Below are 3,050 nucleotides of genomic sequence, written 5' to 3' on the forward strand. Positions count from 1 at the left end.
TTCTGTGTGAAGAGGACAAACCATGGCTTACTGAAACTCAGATTAATTTTCCCTTGGTGACTGGAAAGGTTTGTCACTGGAGTGGTCCAGAATCACCAGCTGGCTCTTGTATCACAGAATGGTTTGGGTTGGAAAGGACCTTAAAGACCATCCAGTTCCAACCCCCCTGCCATGGGCAGGGACACCTTCCACTAGACCAGGTTGCTCAAAGCCTCATCCAGCCTGGCCTTGAAGACATCCAGGGATGGGGCATCCACAGCTTCTCTGGGCAACCTATTCCAGTGCCTCACCACCCTCTCCGGGAAGGACTTCTTCCTGATATCCAATCTAAACCTCCCCACTTTCAATTTAAACCCGTTCCCCTCCGAGGGGACACACCTCACTGCACGCGTACCGCGGCGTTAATGCTGCACGTGTCACCGACAACCCACCGAGGTGTAACAAAGAGATTCCAGCTGGTTTCTTTTCTGTACCCACGCCATCAGTGAACGCGAGTTCCCCTCAGGTATCGGCAGATGGCAGTGCGAGCTTGAGCCACAGCAGCCCTCCCCCACAAACCAGGATGCACGCGGTGCCACCCATCACCCCTCGGTGCTGCCGGCGGGTTACGGTGGGCGACACCCAAGCGGGGGATGATGCGGCACCAGAGGGCCCTGCCAGCACCCCCGACTCTCGGTTGTTAACCACTCGCTAGCAGCGCCCAGTCTGTGTTCCAACAGACGGGCCCAAGGTGTGTTTCTGTTGCCAGGCCAGGTTTTGCAAAGGAGAGAGACTACGCGATTGAAATTTGCAATTTCAATCAAATTTCGACAGAAATTTGCAGAGGAGTTTGGAAATTAGCTGAGACTTTGCTTTTTCTATGTTAAAGCCATGATTTTAACCCAATTTTACGTGACAGCGCCCCTGTCAAGTTGTAATCAGCCCCCCCATCATGTCATCAGTGCCACCCTGCTCGTTTCGAAGCATAACACATTCTTTTTTCCCTAAAGAAAATCATCACCGACGACTTCTGTGTGGATGCAGCTGTAAGCACACGCATGCCACTGTTTATGGGCAAGAGCTGCGGAATGGGCGTCGGGCCCTGAAAAAGGCCATTCATACAGGCACCCATATACCCCTTTTAAAGAAATCCAGAGGATATATCCTGTGGTCCTTTATCAGGGAAGTGACAGGATCGGTTGCCTGACAGAATGATTCGATTCGTTCAAAAACACCATCAGTAATAAAACCAGCAGCTATCGCCAGTGGAAAAGAGACTCTCAGTGTTAAGTGGTTTATGTAACATTACATATATATTATATAGGTGTTTTAGTACAGGAAAGCAGAACAAGTTAAACAAAAGGGAAGCTCTTATCATGTCTGTCCTTTTCAAAGGCATCCCAACTCGTCCCGTACGATACCTCCACAGATTAAGCAGATGGCACTCAGGAGACCCGTTTCTGTGTCATCCATTTCCAAAGGCAGGAGCTGGTTGGCAAATGTGAACACGAGATCCGTCAGCGGGCCAAAGCCGGCGTTGTGCATCTGAGTTCGGTTCAGGGTAAGGCCATCTGAAAAGGTCATGGTGTCCTGTTCCGGTGTGTATCTTGTGCAAATTCTAAGGATCTGTGGAAGGATGAAAAAAAACCCCACAATAAATTCAGCCCCGAGAGGTTTGTTGCATCTTCCCGGTGTGGCGAAGCGCCCGCAGAGCTGCAGTACACGCTCACGGCAAGCCGCAGCGGAATAACAGCTTGCTCAGTTCTCGCAGCACAGGCAGCACCACGCGCTGACTACGGGTATCCTTGCTAACAGAAACGGAAGAACAGAAATTTTGCCCCTAGTCACGAAACAATCAACCCTTCCGTGCAATTGTCACCACTCGGGTCACCAGCGCTGCCACCATATCCACATACACCGCTCCCTAATTATCCCAACTATGGGATCGCGCAGCTGACCTGATCCAGCAAGACCATAAGAATACCTCACCTCTTCCAACACACACGTATTCCATCGATTTTGGGGATCAGTTTTGCACGACGGTGCTTCTCTGGGTCGTGCCTTTGGCAAGGACAAAGTGTCTCTGCGGTGCTCACGTGAGTGCGTGCGGAGAGCTGGGAGCTGCCCGGAGAGGTGGAACGTCAGGTGCGCCCTGAGCTGCCTCCCTCTCCCTTCCTGCGACTGCCCTGTGCCATGACAGCAGACGCGCTCGCCAGCCGGCCGGCCTCCAGGCTTCCCCGAGGCTGCCCCCACGCCGAGCCCTGGGCTGGGAAGGGTGCACGGGTGTCCTCCCGCTGCCGACCGTGCCGCTCGCCCCCCGCAGCATCACTTTGGGCAACTCAACCTGTGCGCCGACAGCCACCCAGCACTGACCCCAGCCGAAGGGCGTTGGAGGGGAAGATGGGGATTCACACCTGCAACCGGGCATGGAGGAAGGCAAAACGCACGAATAGAACACGTAGGATGGTTAGTAAACGCCTCTGGGGGGTCAGGAGCGCGGTCCCAGTGGAGGGGGCCACACGGCTGGAGAAAGTGGGAGCGAAGGCTTTCACCTCCCAGAGCGAATCCAGGATGTGGCCCACGACAGACTCGGTAGGGCACGGGCTTGTTTGTACGGGTTAGTACAAACATCAGTGAACACTGTCTGAAGGATCGAAAGAGGTGTCCGTGATGGTGACGCGTTTCTGTCACGTGTATCTCAATGCCTAACGTTTCAAACAATCGGAGGTGGGAGAAGGCTTCGCCCCAAGCTATACCAAAGCCCTGCAGAAGCCCAGTTTAGCTGAGCGAAGACTCCAGCTGCTGTTTTTCAGGGCTTGCCTGTATTTATTTCTCATCCAGCCATCCTGCTTTGTTTTAAAGATCCAACAAAAAAGATTTACAGGAATATAAGTGACCACAGGGAGAATTTTAATTACTCCTATAGCGGCCGGAGCTGTGAGTTGGAGGCCCCAGCACTTGGCAGCTGACCAGCCTGGGCTTGGTTCTCCTGCTTTCATCTTTCCCTGGCAACACCGCTCCAAATAAGCAGGGAGGAGGATGCGGAGGACATGGCATGTAAGAGGCCTGTA

General features: G+C 53.3%; 1 protein-coding gene across 1 annotated transcript in view; it reads right to left on the reverse strand.

Moving 5' to 3' along the window:
* RARB (retinoic acid receptor, beta) overlaps window positions 1-3,050 on the reverse strand; it is a gene marked incomplete at its 3' end in the record, with an annotated part of 63,945 nt that overhangs the window by 392 nt on the left and 60,503 nt on the right. Inside the window, exon 5 of the mRNA XM_010146760.1 lies at window positions 1,401-1,605. Coding sequence (XP_010145062.1) covers window positions 1,401-1,605 — 205 coding nt within the window. The remainder of the gene's footprint in view (window positions 1-1,400; window positions 1,606-3,050) is intronic.

The sequence above is a fragment of the Eurypyga helias genome, unplaced genomic scaffold, assembly GCF_000690775.1.
Source record: "Eurypyga helias isolate BGI_N326 unplaced genomic scaffold, ASM69077v1 scaffold15092, whole genome shotgun sequence".
Taxonomy (NCBI): Eukaryota; Metazoa; Chordata; class Aves; order Eurypygiformes; family Eurypygidae; genus Eurypyga; species Eurypyga helias.